This window comes from Cyrtonyx montezumae, unplaced genomic scaffold (assembly GCF_038088225.1).
Source record: "Cyrtonyx montezumae isolate F1298 unplaced genomic scaffold, pur_monq_1.0 scaffold_6, whole genome shotgun sequence".
Lineage (NCBI taxonomy): Eukaryota > Metazoa > Chordata > Aves > Galliformes > Odontophoridae > Cyrtonyx > Cyrtonyx montezumae.
In genome coordinates this window covers 6,234,674-6,252,561 of record NW_027072067.1, presented here as the reverse complement: position 1 = coordinate 6,252,561, position 17,888 = coordinate 6,234,674, and the positions used below count along the sequence as shown (strand labels likewise).

Here is a 17,888-nt window from a genome sequence, read left to right as displayed (position 1 = left end):
TTTTTTTCTATCCAAGATATTGATAAAATACACGTGAGCACTTTAGATTTCCCGTGTGAAACCAAAAAAGTCATGACAGTGTAACCCAGATCCGGAGGTGTGTAAGCACCTGTCTGTCACAGGGGTGATGGGAGTGGCAGGGACTTACTGTCTTCAGGATGTGGCCCTGCCAGGGACCACCAGCCTTCCTATCTGTAGAGCTCTACCGAGCCAGCTGTAAATAGCTGTCTCAGTATACCACAACAAGGCAACAAAGCAAAAAGGATAGCAACCAGCTTTGTAGATAACTCTAGGAGAAGGAAGTGTGTGAGAACAAAAGCAATGTTTTTTAATAGAAAACTATTTCTAGTTTTCTGGCAAGCATTACGCATCAGGAGACCAAACTTACACAGCTGAATGATCGAACAGAACGCATGTACATACGTACATGCTATGAACTAGGAGATTTTGATATCATAAGGTACCTGACTTTGAATGTTGAATATTTTGAAATTTGGATTCTTTTCACAATAGTGACTCTGTTTTTACTGCCCTCACTGTTGTATATCTTTTGAACTGTACACAATTAATTGTCATAAATTATTTTCATATCTATCAGCCTATCAGAGGTGATACAATACAATAATATGGGGAAACACCAAGTATGTGTGTTTCATATTCACTTTTATCACCACCTGACTGGGAGGTTGCTAAGGTCCAAATCTTCACTTAAGAAAGGACCTCACAGAAAATGTGTGAAATTGTAAACACAGTGAGATTTGAGTCTAGAGTCAGCCTACTTGAGTGACAGCAAGAGTGCAAAAGATACAGTCCAACACAAGTATTTGGGATACACAGCCAATACAAAGTGGAAGATGTTAAGAAAGTACATAGCAAAGCAACCTATAAAGTTGTTGAAGTCCTTACACAATTAAAAAAATATTATATTGATATATTGACCAAGAAAATTCGTAGCAGCAAGAAGAAAAAGTGAGATATAGTGAGCAGGACTTTTCATATGGAGTTGCTCTTTTGTAAGTCACTGTAACTTGTTTTAGTTCATTTATATCAAGTAATGAAAAGCAATATTTCAGTTTCTATGCACATACAGAGATGCTGATGGTTTTGTTAGAAACTTACATGAACTAATAATGTACTGGTATGTGAGACTTAGTAAAGCATTGTATTTTCTTCTTTATTAAGGGTGAGTCTACTTAACTGACAGCATAACCTGCTTGCTAAAACATTGCTTTAAGCTAGTTAGAGGTCCTGTTGATGTAAGCTGAAGGTGTAGTACCTATTGAACCCATCAAAATTCTTCCCCCGAATCAGATATGAGTGTACAGGCTATTGCCAAATGTGCTGACCTGGGAGAGATCTGTCTGGTCTGTTCATTTAGATGATGAGGTAACCGTGGGGAAGTTCTATGCCACCTTCCTGATACAGGACTACTTTAGGAAATTCAAGAAACGCAAAGAACAAGGACTGGTGGGGAAATATCCTGCGAAGAATACCACGATTGCTCTGCAGGTGATTTTGTTTTTACATTTTAACTAACCATTTTGTGAGCTTGACATACCAGGTAATGAATGTTGATGGTTGTGCAGTGCTGCAAGGATTTTGTTTAGCTGGGACTCTTTGTTCATCAGAAAAGTAAAACGTAATCCTGCTTTTCTGTCTGTAATGAGGTAAGTGCAATACATTATTCTCTGTGGGTTATTCAGATGGCAGCAACAGTTATAAGATTCCTCAACCAGTCAGGTTGATGTAAAGTCAGATAAATGAAGTTCTAAGCTATCATTTCCATTATTTGTTTTTCTTTTCTTTAATTTCTCATGTTCCTACCACAATATAAAACAGTTCTCAGAAAACATCCTGACAGGTGCTATCTCATAGTAAAGAAATTTCTGCACGGTATTATCTTGCTTGCTAATTCTCATTGTTCTTTTTTTTTTTCTTTTCTTTTTTTCCCATTCATGATTACTGGTGAAATACCTTCCTATCAGCAGTTTTAACATTTGGAACTTAACTTTCTATATAATTAATATTAGCGTGCTATATTAATGTCATTTACTTCTGCCAGTCTCTTAAAACAAGCTACCAGATGGAAACCATGACTATAGACAGGACCCTTTGACCTTCTCTCTCTTGGGAAGCCTACAGTAAACTGTCCATTGAGATTAAGTGACCTGGAGATTATAGTTTGAAAGATTCTATCTGGTTATACCCTTTTTGTTATGAGCTTTGAAACAGAAAAATGGGAGGATGTCCTCAAATAATTCCTGACATCATTTACTGCATTGTTTTTATTGGATTAGGACTTTATTATAATTTTTTGTTACTGGGCAACTAGTTTTGAAATGATAAGCAGCAATTCCTGTTAGATATCTCCTAATATTTTTTTGTGTTAGGTACACTCCTAGGGCATGAGACACAGAATTACTTAGGGCTGGATTGCTCACACTGCCTTTCTTGTCCTACTGACTGATATTTATGCAGTAAGAAGGATTATAACTTTGTTCTGGCCTTTGTTCTGTAGCAGTAGTTAAATAAATGGTTTTCTGTGGTGACAGAAATGTGTATTGAGCCAAACAGTAGTCACATTGCTGGTGAAGATAAATGTTAAGTGAAGCATGAATGAGTTTAATTACTTCTATCTACTATGTAGAGCAAATGATGAATTAATTTTTAGTCTTTTTTCTAGGGAAGACAAATGCTCTGAACTATGTAATATTTTCATCTATATTTTACATTTATTTATGCATAACCTACGTTAGCAGGTGCCATTAAAATTTAATGGATATTTTTCTTCATATCACAAATAAACAGAACACTGATTTATTGAGTTGAACTTGATTTGGGAAATATGCTTCAGGTTATCTAATTACGCTTTTTCTCATGATTATTTTTTAAGAACTATCATCAGCAATTAACTTGGGAGAATAAAAGAGACCTCTGGTTAGCATCAGCTGAGAGGTTAACACGTTTTGCTCAGGTTCAGTTTAATTGTCTCCTGTGTTCATGTTGCATTCACTGCAGAGCTTAGCTAGAAAGGAGTCTGGGTTTGAGGAAAAGCCCAGAGCTTTTGTGCAGCTGCAGAGCAGAGCTCAGCCTCAGCATTAGAGGATGGATTCGATGGAGATGAGTAACACGGGGGAATCAAGACTGGGCTACTATGTCTCTTATGTTCACTGCTATAGCGTAGGTCTATTCAGCTACTCTTTTGCATGCTTGCTTTCTTACTTCAGTAGTTCTGGATTTTTATTCTGTTCCTATCAGCTTCAGCTTATTTTTGTGTCAGTGCAGCTGTGCTGTTGGGATTTTTTGTTTGTTTTCTTTACTATAGGATAAGCAGGTAGTAAAAGCATGTTCATTTTCTGAAAGTAAAATGGTTTTATGAACAGTTTCATAGTCATATGCTTTCAGTAATTCTTAAGACATAAGAATTTAGAATTCATGTTTGTGCTTTATTTCAGATCTGAGTTTATATAGCAATATATGTAACTGTCCATCATTCTTCTATAATCTATGAAATGGAGCTTATGACTGTCACTTCCATTTCCTAATATCACTGTAAAATGCCTCAACTATGGAGCATTTTTTATTTTATGACAAGAGATACTGTGGTGATAGTGATTCTTACTCAAACTGTTGCATTTACACATCCTAATGTAAGCTTAAACTCCGTTATGTGTAGGCTACGTTATACCTCAAGACATATTTGCACTCAGTTCATTTATAGGGAATTCTCTTTTGTTCATTCCAATATTTATAAACATTGACATGTTTTTCTAACAGTTCTGACTTTGTTCTGAGTACAAAAACCTCTTACTGTAAAACGTGGATCCAAAACGGTACTATTGTTTTGTGAACGCTATAGATGTATAAAATTGATCTTAAAACTATTAGGTCTTAGTTAATAATCTTTTATACAGATTTAACTTTTCAGTATTTCCACATGACTTTTAAATGTTTTTGTGTTTTGTTGCATGGTGCTTTCTGGGTATTTTTTTAATGTGATCTCCCTCTGAATGACCAATTCCGAGCTATATCAGTCATATGACATTTTTTGCCACTATGGGACTCCTGCAGTTCTGTTACTTCAGCATTTGGAAGCACGTGTCATCTCAGTGCTGTGCCACAGACAGAGGCATCGTTAATCGTCTCTTGGGATGTGGTCTGGCACACGGTGTATTAGTGCTCTGTGCTCTGTGACATCCTGAAAGAATTGCAGGTGATATTGTGCCTCAAAAAGCACAGCTGCACAGAATTATTGTGATAATTTCAAGGCATCTTGTGTAGTTAGAGGAAAGCCTATTTAAAGCCATGCTTGCTTTTATTATGTAATTATGTTGCTCAGAGCACTATGTGTCACTGGTTCACTAACTAACTATTGAACTGATGCATCTCATCTTTCCCATGCAACAAATAAAGCAACAAAGGCATCAGAAATTAAATTCGGCGAAGAAAAATGTCTGAATAAGAAAAAACTTTTACAAATCTCTACCAAAATCTTTTTGAATAGAGTTAGATGCGATCAAATAGAGCAGCATGTATCTCTTTTCTCCCTCCACTTCAAAGAAACATCAACAGACCTGAGCAGAAACAACAGCTGCGCTATGCAGAGCAGCATGAATAATGTAGTGTGCTGTTATCCCTATACAGCTAGTGGTTGAACATCACTTGCATGTGTTTCATCTGCTCTTATAGATCTTTCCATCTTCTAATGCCAGAAAACAAAGTTTGCTGAAAGCTACAGGGTAAACGTACCTAAATATTGTCTTACATATGTAAAAAAAAATAATAATAATTAAAAAAAAAAAAGTGTATAAAACCTTCTTGTAGGTAAAACCCAAATATTTTATCAGACTTCCTTTGCAGTCTTTGCAGAATACCTTAAAGGTGGTTCAGAGGAGCGATATTCCTACTGCCAGATACGTGTCAGGTCTTTCTTTTTACATCAGTCCAACTTCAGATGTAGTTGGATGGCTCATGTCTCAAAGGGTGTTCTCATCAGCAAGAGTGCAGCATGAGAATTTGTATTATGATGCAGAGCTCTCCTGACACAAAAATTGTTCTTAGATTGCTTGGAATAATTTATGGTACTCTGTTTAAAATGGGACAGTACACAGTAGTGGTCATTTCAATGACAGCTGGGAAAATTGTAGATGAATCTCTTTGACCAAATAACCTGACGAATGTTTTAATTCTGCAAACAAGTATTGCTTATTGAGCCTTTGGTTTTGGTGACCAATAATTTGTTTCAGCTTAACTGAATGAACTGAACTGGCAGTTCTGTTATGTACTGTGATCCAGGTTTTACTCTTCTGCTGTTGGTTGTGCCATTGTAAAAGACCTGTCATAGCCAAATTAGTGTTGCTGAAGAGGGATGAGATGATAAAAACTGCCTGCTTTTACTTAGCCATCTTTAAGAGAGTAATTCTCCAAGAAATAAACCAGAACGAAATGGGACATGTAATGGGAATTATGTGACTATTGAATATGTTGCTGACAAACATCTGCCTTTCCTCCGTATTCAGGCATATATTTATGGGATGTTGTCGCCGTTTGTCAGACAGGGATATAAGCTGGTAGTTTTTGCCAGAGTTGAAATGTATCATACTGCTGTCTTAGAGTGTTGTGCTCACAAAGGGGCATGGCTAGAAGGGAGACTGGGTTGGAACAAAAGCCCAGAGCTTTTGTGCAGCTGTAGAGCAGAGCTCAGCCTCAGTGCTAGAGGATGGGCTCAGTGGAGATGTGTAATGCTGGGGAATCAAGGCTGGGCTACTCTGTCTCTCATGTTCACTGCTGTAGCATAGGTCTATTCAGCTATTCTCCTGCATGCTCGTTTTCTTGCTTTAGAAGTTCTGGCATTGTATTCTGTTTATACTACAGTTCATTTTGAAATGTCAGTGATTTGGAAATGCAAGTGATCATTGTTACTATTGACTGAGTAACCAAATTACTAAAGCCCTTCATCTGTCTTGAAATCTGTACCTGGGAGTGCTAATCTTACTTCCCTTTAGCACCTTACACAATTATGACATTTGCAACCTTGCTAAGCTTGGCTGTGCAGTTAGCATAAGAAGTGGAAGAATGTATTCATGAAAAGTATATCGTATATTAACTTCCCAGTAGGTGATTTTTAGTTTAGTTCAATTACAGCATATCTCTCAAAGTTCACCCTTGAGAAAGAGAATGTAATTGCCAAATGCAGGTAGGTAATGTGATTAGTCAAGCACCTTTTTTAGGAAGTGAAATACTGGAATGAACGGAACCTGAAGAAGAGTGAATGGTAAAGTCAGATATGAAGCTTTTTGCTTGATCCCTTTCCAGGTTCTGACTGCCCACACTGCCCAAACACCATTTTGCTCCCCAGCCAGCAAGCTCTTTCCATTTGGAGCTGAAGCCTGGCTGCAGCGTGCTGCCGGGGTCGCGTGAGTGGGACTGAGCCATGTGTGGTGTCCTCCACGGTCCTTCAGTTCTGTCTGCAGCAATGAAGCATGCAAAATTCCCCACACATCTTCATGCCACGTTATTCCCCATGGGAATAATGCACATCTTCATGCCCATTCCCCATGGCAAATAACATGGGATTGATACATATCTGTATCAAAAATGCACAGCTAAATGATAAAATAGGTAATAATAGTGTAGGTCTCTCTTTGCCCAGAGGAAACCTCCTGCTACAATTGGCTCGTGATAGCAGACTTGAGGAGGAATTTGAACGAGTACATGCTGAGCTTCCAGCTGCTGGAGCTAGGTGGCTTTCTGTCTTAGACTCAAGCTTTAAAACAGGTTTCTGTGTATCACAGTGCAGTGCAAATGGGCTGGAATTATTTCACTGCTTTCTTTACCATCTGAGCTCTGCTAAAACTGCTGCCGCTATAGCAAAGATCTCCTCATGTTTCCTGTATGAACACAGGTTGCAAACATGTGTCTGACATCAAGCATACATCCCATTGAAATACATTCTTAGTTCTTATTGATTACCTATACTTTATTATAAGATGACGTAGGGTTCCATAAACGTCAGTGGCATTTTAGTCAGCATCTACTCTGGTAATAAGGATGTGATAACTTCAACAAGATGGAACTGTAGTGGACTACAGGCCTTTTATTTATAATAGTAAAGAGACATACATGGGGATTCATCCTCTACAACTATCAGGATACACAAACTTGATGACTGTTTTTAAAAGTAACTAAAGAAGAATATGCATTCCTAATATATTATGATATTGTCCTTGATTTAGGCAGGACTAAGGACACTTCATGATATCGGCCCTGAAATACGCCGAGCTATATCCTGTGACTTGCAAGATGATGAACCAGAGGAAAACAATCCAGACGAGGAGGAAGAAGTTTATAAAGTAATGTCAGAACACAGCTATGTGATTTTTTTGTTACATAATATGAGTTTTGTCGAATGAGATTATCCCTGAATATGGAAGAATAATAAAAACCTCAGGACAGAAAAACATAAATATTTAGTAGACATCAGTATATTTCATTTATATCTGGAAAAGTGGTATTACCAGAACACCTGCATCTCATTGTAATCTTAGGAAGCAGTTCCTGTTGGGTGATTCTCCTGCCCCTAATTCCTTCTTATTAATTCTTACTTATTCTTAAGCAAATCCTAAGAAAAATATGAGGTTTGCATGGTGCCTACAAAGCTGAACTGTGATCGTATTAAGGAAACTGGAAATACCATATCTTCTGCATTGGTGGGAGAGAAGAAAGTCTAGGCAGCCAAGGCTCAACAGATGCAGAGGTGTGTGTTTCTGTAGTCAGCTAAACGTAAAGGCCAGTCCCAGTTTCCTGTGAGGCATATCAACAAAAATCAATCTGGGAAAAAATAATTTCAGGAGCTATTTGCACACCATTGTTAGCCAGCAAGAAAGCTTAAATAAGAAGTAGATGTAACGGTGTGCTTCTGTAGTAATTGTTGTAAGCCCCATAGCCTGCTTTTGTCCTTCACCAAAAAGGAGGATGTGGCACTGGGGACAGTGCTACAGTGACCAGCAGTGGATGTGTTTCTCTGCCAGTCATCATTACGTCCTGTCTTCTCTAGATTGAGCTTCAAGACAGACTGCTGTCATCCAGGACCCACACCTGGCTAGACAGGGAGGCTACATAATCTGGGTTAGATGTAAAAGAGAGATGCATGACATAGTCATAATTTATCACTTCATTCCCTTTTTCACCATCCATTACACTCTCGGGACTGATAAACAGAGCTATTGCTCTTTCTTGTACTTCTGCAAGAAGGAAGAATGGAACCACTGAAGCTTAATGCTATCTACTTGAGATATGCTTGCAAGCTGTTGCATGGCACTCCATCCTGTCTGAGTGACGTCTGTTGCAACCAATGCTCTGAGAGAACAGGAGAATTCCACCAAAATTTCTTGAGGATTACACAGACATGTCCCTTTCTGAGGAATTTGGTGCATGTTCTTTGTGTATGGGAATCTGGGTTTCTCCGGTATAATGAAACATGGAGAAAGCTAGATGTCACGGGTGTATGGAAAAAGAACAACGTTCACTGCATAAAGTTGATTTGACTTTGAAATCCAAATGTTGTCATTGTCACAATCACATCTCTGCCACTTCAGGAGATGCCATCTGAAGTATCACAAAATTAGAAAGGAAATCCACAGTGTATTTGAATTGTTACTTTGAACGCATGTAGGAGAAAAGTAAATAATCATCAGTCAAAAATGTGTTCTACTAAGGTATCTGATTATATTTTTTCTTTCTCTTCCCATAAAACAGAGGAATGGTGCCCTCTTTGGCAACCATATAAACCATATTAGCAGTGACAGACAAGATTCATTTCAGCAGATCAACACCACACACCGTCCCTTACATGTGCAGCGGCCTTCGATTCCATCTGCAAGTGATACTGAGAAAAATATATATCCTCAGACAGGAAATTCTGTGTACCACAATCATCATAACCACAACTCAGTAGGAAAGCAAGTTCCAAACTCAACGAATGCCAATCTCAATAATGCCAATGTGTCCAAAGTTGTTCATGGAAAACACACTAATTTTGGAAGTCATGAGCATAGATCTGAAAACGGTTACCATTCATACTCTAGAGCTGATCATGAGAAGCGTAGAAGGCCAAGCAGTAGGAGGTAAATTTACATGTGTATTTGCTTTTAAAGGAGTTTTGAATACTCTCTAAGAAAACTTGTTATATGTGAAACTGATATGTTATATTTAGCTTCATTTCAGTTCCCTATTGATTTATGAAACTTAAAGTATAGCTGTAATATATGGGAAAGGTGTATAATTTTAATATGGTTTGAAAATAGTCATTTTTTAAAAATCGTAGTTACTTTACAGTCATTGTAATCACCAATGAACTTCTCAAAACTATGTGATTATAAAGTATCTTTCTTCATAATTTCATGGCTTACTTGGATAGAACCCGCTACTACGAAACATACATTAGGTGAGTTAACTTTTTACGTTTACAAAGTAGTGCCTTTAGTAGGAAAGCAGTATAGTTTTTTAAATCAACTGTCTTTCAATGCATGTGCTGAAAAAAACAGATGGGAATACTTCTAAGACACATTTTCCACTGCCAATTCTGAGAGAGTTATCTGGTTAAAAAAGTTCAGGCAGACTTTTGGCTTTGCAGAGCATCCCCACATTTTTGTACTGGTATCCCAAATATGCATCTCCCTTATCTTTTCATATTTCTATCAGGTCAACTACTTTGTGGCTGTAGTTATACAGAACATCCTATAAGGTCACATTCTGACCACGAGAGTTGTTAATGTTTTTGGTTTGTTTGTTTTGAAAGCACCTAAAAATGTCTCATGTATAAATCATAATCAGTCCCAAGTGCTTGCTTGCTGCTTACAGGTCTGACTCTGGCGATGGCCGTCGACCGACTATTTGCCGTGAGGAACGTGACATTCGAGACTATTGCAATGATGATCATTATTTGGGAGAGCAGGATTATTATAGTGGAGAAGAATACTATGAGGAAGACAGCATGTTGTCAGGAAGCAGGTGAGTATGTTTAAACTGAGGGAGGGATTTCAGTAATTGGTGTATTCATCCATGTAGGCTTCACCAAGGGCACTTTCACCAAAAATCCTCTCATAAAGTTAATACTGCACAGCTACTGGCTAGTGAAATGATGGACAAAAAGAGTGGAAGTACCAAGGACCTTTGTCTTTGTTATCAAATGCTGAATCCAGCAGAAGTTCTTTACCAAATTTAAAGCAAAGCAGAAAAGTTGATTTGACCTGAGTATAAACTGGTGCTAGTATTAACTTGACTGATACAGAATTAGATACCTTTATTTTGAAAATTGTCATTATATTACTTCATTAATCATCCTCATCTTGGCACCATTTTCTGTCCTGTTAACACACACACGTAACAATTTCACAGTTGTCCTGGCCTTTATGTGCTGGGAACAGATGGTTTTTATGCTTTGTTTGTACTCTTCGTGGAAATGTCATAGTGGCATTCCAGTCAGCACGCTGGCACGGCTTACACGTTTGTTTTACTGAACACTGTAGAAACTTGTATTGATCTGAGTTTCTGTGCTGTAACTGCAGCATTCTTGTTTTATAACCCAGTTCCCCTCTATTGTCTGATTCATTTATGCTTTTTCTGGCCCAAACCCAGGGCGGTAGCCTTGTTAATTGTAGCATTTCTATCAAGTAGAGTTTTGTCGTTCTTCAGTTTGCATTCAAATCTTAATTTTAGATTTAAGAATATCATTCCTTGATTTTCTTTTGATAATTTCTACTTTTTTACTGCAACTTTCCTTCACTTGGCGTCTTTGGGAATTAATGGTAGGTTTTTCTAACTGTGGCTCCCAAGTTAGTCTGGCTTGACTAACAGCACTATGACATTACTTCAGCAATGACAGATCCAACTTCACACTTGGACTTAAAAAAGCTTGAGTACATTGTTGTCTGGTTATCTTCCTTAAAACAGCTTCTCTTCTGCTGGGTAAATTCAACTTCTCAAAATTATTCTCCAATTCTATTAATATATTTTCTTAACATTAAAATACAGCCCAGAAATAGAGAAATTTCTTTCCGTTTTATCTTAGATCTGTAAACACATATGCACTAGCACCAGACATGCTTTATTCTCCCCCTTTGCTATCTTTATTCGCCAATGAGTTCTGACAAGATTGGCACCCTAATCTGGATCTTGTTGGATAACATGAAAGCTAAGATGTGCATGAAAGCTGACTGTTACAGAATTCTCAGGACTCTCACTTTTTGTACGACAATTATGGCCAAATAATAACCTCGTACCATTTGATTTTTGACAAAAAGAGGTTTCAGGAGTGTGAAAGGCTGAATTCTGTTTCCTGAATTTCTGTGCTCCGCTCCCAGGGTTCAGAAAAAGAAAAAAGAATGGAGGAGGAGAACAGAACTTTGGTTTTTGATTTTTTTTTTTTTAAGCAACATTCGCTTTATTCTGTATTGGTAGGAATAGCTTCATTGCAAATACACTTTGATAAAAGTTTCATCTAACAACATTTTATGTAATTATACTAATAGAGAAATGTATGCTGTCTCAAAATCTGTTTGGATACATAATATAGATTTTAAAAACTAAGTCATGTGATTATATAATGTAGTTATACCTGGATTTGTTTGGGCATCTTCTAGAAGAAATCTAAACAGCTCCACTTACAGAAACTCTGTAATAATCTTTTCTTTATTGTACTTGAACTCAGGCACGTGTATGATTACCACTGTAGACATCACTGCCATGACTCAGATTTTGAGAGACCAAAAGGTTACCATCACCCACGTGGGTTTTTTGAGGAAGATGATTCACAGACCTGTTATGATACGAAAAGGTCTCCCAGGAGACGGCTGCTACCTCCAACACCAGCACGTACGTAAATTTAGAACAGTCTGTTGGCAAACCCAGAGTGATCTGAATTCATAAAAATCTTTTCCAGTTTAAAAAGCTTCTTTGTAACTTGGATTTCAAATGTGATGCTTCATGATGAGTAGTGCCAGCAGATTTCAGAGAGATGCTCAGAACTGACAGATCGTAACGTACAAATCAGGCTAATATCTCTTGCCTCACTGATCCAATAGCATAAAAGCAGTCAACGTAATTGCTGGTTTACTTCAACTGGTAAATGAAGAAGAAACAAGGTAGAATGCAGCTTTAGTTTTCCTTGGAACATTTAGATGGATTCAGATGGATTCAGTCTAAACCTTCCTTATGCACACTGGCAGATGTGCAGCGTTGCTGATGTCTCATCTGCTGGCACCTCCTTCCCCCTTGACAGCCACGCTTCTTGATGTCAACGAGATTACTTCCATATACCTCCTCCTGTTTTAGTAAACACTGGAGATTGAAATTCAGTGATTTTCAAGGAAAACAGAACCATGAGTGAGCTTAATGGAGTGGGGTTGTGAGTTTTTGATGTATAAACAAGGGATTTGCTATTTCCTTTGGAAGTCTGAGTCATTACAAAGAAGAATTTAGAAGTATGGAGAAGAAAAATAAACTCTTATTTTTAACTGTTCACAGCAGTGTACAGCGAGGCTCTGAAATTAGTATCAAAACCAATCTGCAGAACAATAAAATGCTTCCTCTGTAAACATGACTGCTGCACATTCTGTCCTGTTAGGCCGCTCATATTGCTGCCTGTGCATTTGCTCATACAATGAATCTGTATCTTATAGACAACTGCTTTCTTCTGTTAGCAAACTTTATTCTTATCAGTAGGCTGTTTTTTGTGTGATAGGTGTTGTACAGTGGAATTGTGGAAACAACAGACTTTGAGGAAAACTGTTTCATTTTCCTAATGAATTATGGTTTCCCTGCAGCAAACAGACGATCTTCCTTTAATTTTGAATGCCTCCGCAGACAGAGTAGTCAAGATGACATACCACTCTCTCCGAATTTCCACCATCGCACTGCTTTACCACTTCACTTAATGCAACAGCAGGTAAATCCAGGACTTAATGTAACTAGTAACGGATCGCATCTTTTTACCTTCTGTATTGTACCTTGGACTTTCAGTGGTACAGTACTGGAGGGCTATGCATAGATATAGCACAGTGGTCATTCTAATGCATGAATGGATGCAATAATTCAGATCTTAAAAGATACGGGCAGTATATGGTGAATATAAATAAATCCATACTCTTTGTCCTACAGCTGAATTTAATTTCTGTGAACCAGGTTACTGTTTCCTGTTTACACACTACTTAATCTAAACTAGGACTTGTGTCGTGTGGCCTTGTTAGTATTTTTTTAACGTTTTTAATTACTTCATATTAAATGGAATGACTGAACAAAATCTTTCTGTGGCACAAATCTCCTATCCCCCGCTGCAGCCCCAGGCAGAGGTTTTGTAGCAATGAGAGAAGTTTTTAAACAGATCTTGGTGGTAAATAGGTCTCATAGGCCAAAGAAAGCAAGGTCCATAAAACAGTTATAATAGTAAAAGAATACAGATCTATTTACTAATTTCAGTTCTGATCCTCTTTTACGTGTCTGAAAATCAGAAAATATTAACTTTGCATAGTGGCTGCTTGAAGAGTTTGAGCTAACTGCTGAAATCAGAATTGAGTATGACTCAGAGTGTTTGAAATCACTAACATTAAAAATTTTTCCCCATTGCAGGTCATGGCTGTTGCAGGTCTGGACTCCAGTAAAGCCCATAAACATTCACCAAGTCGTTCCACGCGTTCATGGGCTACCCCACCTGCAACCCCTCCTATCAGGGACCGTACTCCATATTATACACCTCTAATTCAAGTTGACAGGGCTGAATCTACAGAACATATGAATGGTAGCCTGCCTTCCTTGCACAGGAGCTCTTGGTACACAGATGACCCTGATATCTCGTACCGAACATTTACACCAGCCAATTTAACAGTACCTAATGACTTTAGGCATAAACACAGTGACAAACAGAGGAGTGCAGACAGCTTGGTAGAAGCGGTAAGTATTACAGAAACCTCTGAAGTCATCAGGAATGCCTGCTTAGCCTTTGTGTTAACACTGAAATCCTTAGGGTTCAGACGACATGATCTCTCTGAAAATGTTATTATGATATGTCTGTTCTCCCATAATTCTGCTTTATATCTCATTTTCTCCTCTCCATCTGCCAGGTACTTATATCTGAAGGCCTAGGAAGGTATGCAAAGGACCCTAAATTTGTTTCAGCTACAAAACATGAGATTGCTGACGCTTGTGACATGACCATCGATGAGATGGAAAGTGCGGCAAGTAACCTTCTCAATGGGAATATTAGCAATGGGACCAATGGGGATATGTTTCCCATTTTAAGCAGGCAAGATTATGAACTTCAAGATTTTGGTCCTGGCTACAGTGATGAAGAGCCAGAACCTGGACGATATGAAGAAGACTTAGCTGATGAAATGATATGCATTACAAGCTTATAGTATTTAGCAAGGGAAATGATTTTAATAACAGAAAAAGTGCCTCATAGTTTAAAGATGCTAGGCACTAGTTGGAGTTAACCGATCCAGTTTTGTACAAGTGATGTCACACCTCAAGGAAGCCATAACTCATGAACAGATTATCTCCGGGTTGCTGAAATGTGATCAGAGCTGCAGCACATCATCTCTTCCCACAGAATCTTCAGCTTCTCTGTAGGAATAAGGTAATTTTGAAAAGAAGCAGGTTCTGACAATCAGGTTTTTTTTGAGGGCTACAGTGGGATTCTGAGGCATAATATCTTGCCTGTCCTTCAACCTTGTGCTGCTGTCCTTCATAGTAGAGCAGGATTTTGTCAGTGAAAATGTGTAAGCCCAGCACAAGAGGTGAGTGATGACAACCAATAATGTCATTACCTCAGTACTCAAGAGCATATCAGCTATCCATCGCATATCTATTCTGTTTTCAAACCTGCCTCCTGATTTCTTTTCTTAATGCTCTTCTAAAACATGGTTTGTCATGCTCTACCTGTTAGAGATCATTGGAAAAAGAAGTTATATAAAGAATACTCTGTCATATGTAACACCAGTTTACATAGGAAAATATCATTCAGATGGTCTGTTTTATGACTATCACGTTAAGGGCAAAATATACTGGAATAATTGCATTCTTACTAATGCACTTGCAACCAGGTTAAAGTAGAATTAGATAAGATAGTTTGCTAAAAAATATATAGTAGAAATTATTGTAAATGAATTGTAATATACAATGATTTGTATTTGTAAAGAGATGTTCTATATTTTGTAATTATTGTACCGTAATTGAACTGCAGCAATATTTATGGACCCTAATTATTGTAACTCTCCACAGAATTCTAGATATGAGTATTTTTACTTGGAATATATAGATCTATAGCATAAATATTTAAATAGAGCCACCTCTCATTGTAAATCTTTTTGGGATAAAGTGTCAAGTTTGAACTTGACAATACAGGTGTGTTTTTTTTAACATAATGGTGTCAAATGAATCTCTCTGTGTAAGGAATGCACAGTTGACCATTTGCAGTCTTATACTTGGAAAGGTGAAAGATTCAAAATTATTTTAACATTTTGATTGAAAAATAAGCTGTAATTTTATTTTTGTATTAATCCCATGCTACTGAACTAAATCGTTAAAAAATTGGCAAGTTCATGCCAGGGTACTACTGGTCATGGGAGAGTCTGTTTTGACAAAGTACATTACCAATGTACCCTACTTTGATAGGAAGCATCTAGGACAGAAACTATTTCAGAGGTAAATGGAAACACTTACTTTGCTCAGAAGAAATATGACTGAATGATTCTTCACAGAACCAAAAAAACCCAAAACAATTATATAAAAAGTATACAACTTTATTGCCTCTACCTTTCTGTTTTATGTGTACTATTTCAAAGATTTATTTTTATGCAATCAAAAGAGGGCTGAGATATTGTTCACAATGCAGTAAAAACCCTGAAATGACTTTGAGGCTAATACAACCTTGGAGGAAAATCAAAAACTACTGAAAGCTACTGTCTATTTTGTTAGCACTGGATAACAATGACTTGTTCAAACAAGTTACATTATCAGGTCTTACCTGTAGTTCATATGCTAGATAGCAATCCAGTTCACATTTTTACGAATGTGATGTTTAAAACATGTCAATAAACATTTTGTACATAATGGCAATTTCCTATGAATAGCTTACAGACTTCCTCTGGAATCATTCTTATTTCAAATGCCAGGATAAGAACTTAAAGGTTTGTAAATTCTTTCTTGACCTAAATCATTTTGTATTAAAACAAATGCAAAATGTTCTTCAAAATAAAACTGTGTAATAATTTTATTATACCCGGGACTCCTTCTCTAACATTTTTTTTCACCAGGAAGCTCCAAAAGTGGAATTCTGCTTGCACCATTTGGAGAATGGGAAGCAGTGCATGGAATTTGATAACTAATCTGCAGTGTTACAGTGTGCGAGTCCATTATGAATAGCTGCTGTTAACCAGAAAGGAGAAAAGTGATGAGAGTATTTGTATGATAAAGAGCACTGTTCCTGCTGTGCACTACAGGGGTTTAATACTCCCAGAGGTGTAGATCTATGGAAACCATCAGATAAATCTAAGTGGAAACTAAATCTGTTGTGTCTATCTGTCACTTGGGTGGGTTACCCATCCCAGCTTACAGAAGCAGAGTTTACAATACCCAAATAAAGTTTTCAGATTTTATTTCACAGAATAGTGAGAAGTTTTCATACCTCCACCTCATTTCTGAAAAATGCCCTTAAGGCAGCTGGAGATGAACACTGAAAACAGCAACAACAAAATCCCTGACAGGATGCTTAATTGCATAGATTTTTCATAGCACATCTAATGTAGCAGACTGCACTGCACAAGATTTCTTTAATTAAGCATATGTCTGAACAGAAAGAAAAGGATATGCTGACTTCACTGTATTTTCTGTCTAGCAGTAGAGTTAGACCTCAGTTTTGAATGGTCTGATGAGGAAGACACTCTTTGGGGCAGATATACTATTTTATGAGAAAACAAACATAAATGATGGAGGAAATTCAGCTACAAGTCATGTTCTGTATAGTTAATGGTCTAACTATACAGACAATACCTGTTCAATTTTATCACAGAATTGTAAGGAAAAAAGAGTAACCCATATATGCATGATTACATGGTAACTGGCAGCCTTAGAATACTGCCAATCATAGTCATCACTCCACCAAAAAATAAATAAATAAATGAAAGTGATCTCAACAATTAATGCATTTATCACAATTTCCCAGATGTGTTTTCATATGAACATAATGACAGAAAGCATTATAGTTGTCCATTAGCAGGGAGTTAAATACAGCTAAGTGAAGTTATATTCATTTAAACATTGCACACAAATAAGATGCTAGTGTTATATATCTACTAGAACTTTGGAACTACTACTAAGATGTACAGATGTTTTTATTTTTTTCCCCAAAATTTCACGTAACTATTTTATCAAGTTCTGTAGCAGTGAGGTCTGAATTAATAAGGTAACTGCAGCTTCACAGCAATGCAAAAAATGTTCAAACATTTAGAAGGGGAATCATTCGCAAGGACTATATGTTTAGAACTGAGAGAAAAGATGAGGATGGTTCAGCACAAATGCCTGATTGTCTGATTACGCAATGCAGCAAAGTGTACCTTGATAGTAAAATGCAGCAAGACACATGAGCATAAGACATGCAATTTTATACATTGAGCTAACCTTGCTATTTCCTGATCTCTTACAACTTGGCATAATGGCAGATGATAGCCCTGTGTGTTCAAGTAATAGGTTATGTAACCTAGCAACTAGTTAATCCTCTGCAGTTGCATAATAACAATTCCATGCTACATGTGTAGAATGGAAACCCACACTGTGAATCTGCAAGTGCAGGAGCTTCAGTCTTACCTCTTTGCTAATTGCTTCCTCTCTCAACC

The 17,888-nt window shown here is 37.4% G+C and overlaps 1 protein-coding gene across 1 annotated transcript in view; it reads left to right on the top strand.

Annotated features, from left to right (window-relative positions):
• Window positions 1-14,485, top strand: part of CACNA1D (calcium voltage-gated channel subunit alpha1 D) — a 157,734-nt gene extending 143,249 nt beyond the window's left edge. The window contains exons 41-49 of the mRNA XM_065749761.1: window positions 1,379-1,509; window positions 7,236-7,352; window positions 8,758-9,125; window positions 9,419-9,445; window positions 9,862-10,011; window positions 11,711-11,874; window positions 12,825-12,946; window positions 13,627-13,947; window positions 14,118-14,485. Coding sequence (XP_065605833.1) covers window positions 1,379-1,509; window positions 7,236-7,352; window positions 8,758-9,125; window positions 9,419-9,445; window positions 9,862-10,011; window positions 11,711-11,874; window positions 12,825-12,946; window positions 13,627-13,947; window positions 14,118-14,411 — 1,694 coding nt within the window. The 3' untranslated portion in view covers window positions 14,412-14,485. The remainder of the gene's footprint in view (window positions 1-1,378; window positions 1,510-7,235; window positions 7,353-8,757; window positions 9,126-9,418; window positions 9,446-9,861; window positions 10,012-11,710; window positions 11,875-12,824; window positions 12,947-13,626; window positions 13,948-14,117) is intronic.
• The last annotated feature ends 3,403 nt before the right edge of the window (window positions 14,486-17,888 follow it).